This window comes from Suricata suricatta, chromosome 11 (assembly GCF_006229205.1).
Source record: "Suricata suricatta isolate VVHF042 chromosome 11, meerkat_22Aug2017_6uvM2_HiC, whole genome shotgun sequence".
NCBI lineage: Eukaryota > Metazoa > Chordata > Mammalia > Carnivora > Herpestidae > Suricata > Suricata suricatta.
The window spans coordinates 13,810,349-13,812,710 of NC_043710.1; the positions used below are offsets into that span (position 1 = coordinate 13,810,349).

Sequence of the window (2,362 nt, forward strand, 5' to 3'; positions counted from 1 at the left end):
ACTTGTCTCTTACAGCAAAATCATTTCCACCATTCTGAGGTTGCCAACAGTCAGGGGAAGGGCCAAAGCTTTCTCCACATGCTCTTCCCACCTGCTGGTTGTGTTTTCATTCTTTGGATCAGCTTCCATTACCTACTTAAGGCCCAAGTCCAATCATTCTGCAGGAACTGACAAACTGCTCTCTCTTTTCTACACCATAGTGACTCCAATGTTTAATCCCCTGATTTACAGTCTTAGGAACAAGGAGGTGATAGCAGCAATGAGAAAACTATTATTTAGAAAAAGGGTGTGATGAGCCTGATTGTTTAGGTTTTAGCTACTTGGCACACACACAGCAAGGAAACATTTCAAATGTCTACATTCCTTGTAAGGAATTAACCTCCTCCAGTATATGATGTACTTCTAGATACAATAAACTGTATCCAGCCTACAATTTATTGTGCTTAGATGCATACCAGGCAAATTAATCTGTCTTGAGTACTCCAAGCTTCCATTACCAGAACCCAAGGCAGGGCTCAAATCATGAACCACGTAACTAGACCTGAGCTGAAGTTGAATGCTTAACCGACTGACCACCCAGCAATCCCTGCACATATTTCTATGTTAAAACTTAACAATTTTGACCTCAAATTATTTGTTTTAGTTACTCATGTCTTATTTAATAGAACCCTAAAAAGTTATTCCTATGCCAATTCATATTTTGGAAACATAATATCCATGGGGTGCCTGGGTGGATTACTCAGTTGGCTCAGTGGGTTATGCATTCGACTTCATCTCAGGTCATGATTTCACAGTTTATGATTTCGAGCCCCACATCAGGCTCTGTTCTGACTGCTCAGAGCCTAGAGCCTGCTTCTGATTCTGTGTCAACCTCCTTCTCTGCCCCTCTCCTGCTCAAGCTCTGTCTCTGTGTCACTTTCTCTCTCAAAAATAAATAAACAATAACAATTTTTTAAAGAAAATAAAATATCCATGTGTTTGAAAGTGAAAGTATGTGTTAGAAGTGATGTTCAGAATTATGCAAAGTTCTCACAGTAGCATTTACATTATTGTGCCTAAACTTTCATGCATTTTACCCTCTCTAAAGTGTTGGAAATTATTAAAACATTGAAGTGGTTTTATCAAGGAAAGGGACCACCTGTCAATAGAACCACTAATGGCTGTCTCCCAATTGCAGATTCTCAAATCAGTCACTGGCATGCAGAGATTATTGAGTGCATCTGTCTCTGAGACTTCTGTTAGTAATCTTTGATAATTATGCTGTTCTGTACTTTTAGCTGTACATATAAGACAAACTTAGCTCTTGTTCTTTTTTTTTTAACGTTTTTATTTATTTTTGAGAGAGACAGAGCATGAGCAGGGAAGGAACAGAGAGAGAGGGGAAGGGCCAGACGATCATAAGCAGGCTCTGCACTGATAGCAGTGAGTCTGATGCAAAGCTCAGACTCATAACCATGAGTTTGTGACCTGAGCCAGGTTGGACGCTCAATCAACAGAGCTCCCAACATGCCCCGACCTCCTATGTCTTGGATGGTTACATTTTATGTCATTAATGTTTTACATCCTCTACCATCTAACACAATGTACTACACTTATTTATTTATGTATTTTATCCATGGAAGTATATGTGTTTATTACCCTTCCCATTAATGTTTTATGTAAGAATTTATTATTTGATTATGATAAAGATCATGATGGTGATGATAATGGTGATGATAGCAATGATAAGGAGAGAAATTGAGGTAATTTTTGTTTCTGACATTTAATAAAGCTGGAAACACAATGTGATGGATATAGGGGTATCCCAAGAGTTCAGAAAACTAAATTTTAATCTTTGCTTTACCAATACCTTGAGCAATTCATTTAGCTACTATTTGAATACATTAAAGAACAGAAATCTAACTGAGTACCTCCTAAAGATCTTACTGACTTTTTCAGTATTCATAAACTGGGTTGTATCCAGTTCAACTTGTAAAAAGGAGCTCCAAAGACCTATACTAAGCAAGGGTCTTTACAGGCAGGAAGAAGGAGAAACAGGAAGTCATGAGAGGCAAAAATTGAATTGGTTATTGCAAAATTACTTTCCTTGTAGGGTATAGCAAGGGTATATCAGGCAGATTACCTCCCTTGATTACCCTGATTGAGTGGTCTTGGATTACACTTTTGGGAAAGCCAAAACTGAAGTTAGGTTTTGGTTGAGGTGGGGCTTAAAATAAACAACTCCAGGTATGCCTGAGTGGCTTAGTTGGTTAAGCGTTCGACTTCAGCTCAGGTCATGATCTCACAGTTCTTGAGTTGGAGTCCTGTGTTGAACTCTGCGCTGAGAGTCTGGAGCCTGCTTGAGATCCTGTGTCTCCCTCTC

General features: G+C 39.0%; 1 protein-coding gene across 1 annotated transcript in view; it reads left to right on the plus strand.

Annotated features, from left to right (window-relative positions):
• The window catches only part of LOC115306430 (olfactory receptor 10AG1-like), a 5,562-nt gene extending 5,270 nt beyond the window's left edge, over positions 1 to 292 (plus strand). Inside the window, exon 3 of the mRNA XM_029956822.1 lies at positions 1 to 292. This exon is cut by the window's left edge and continues 12 nt beyond it. Within this exon, the coding sequence (XP_029812682.1) occupies positions 1 to 292 (292 nt within the window).
• Positions 293 to 2,362: the final 2,070 nt, after the last annotated feature.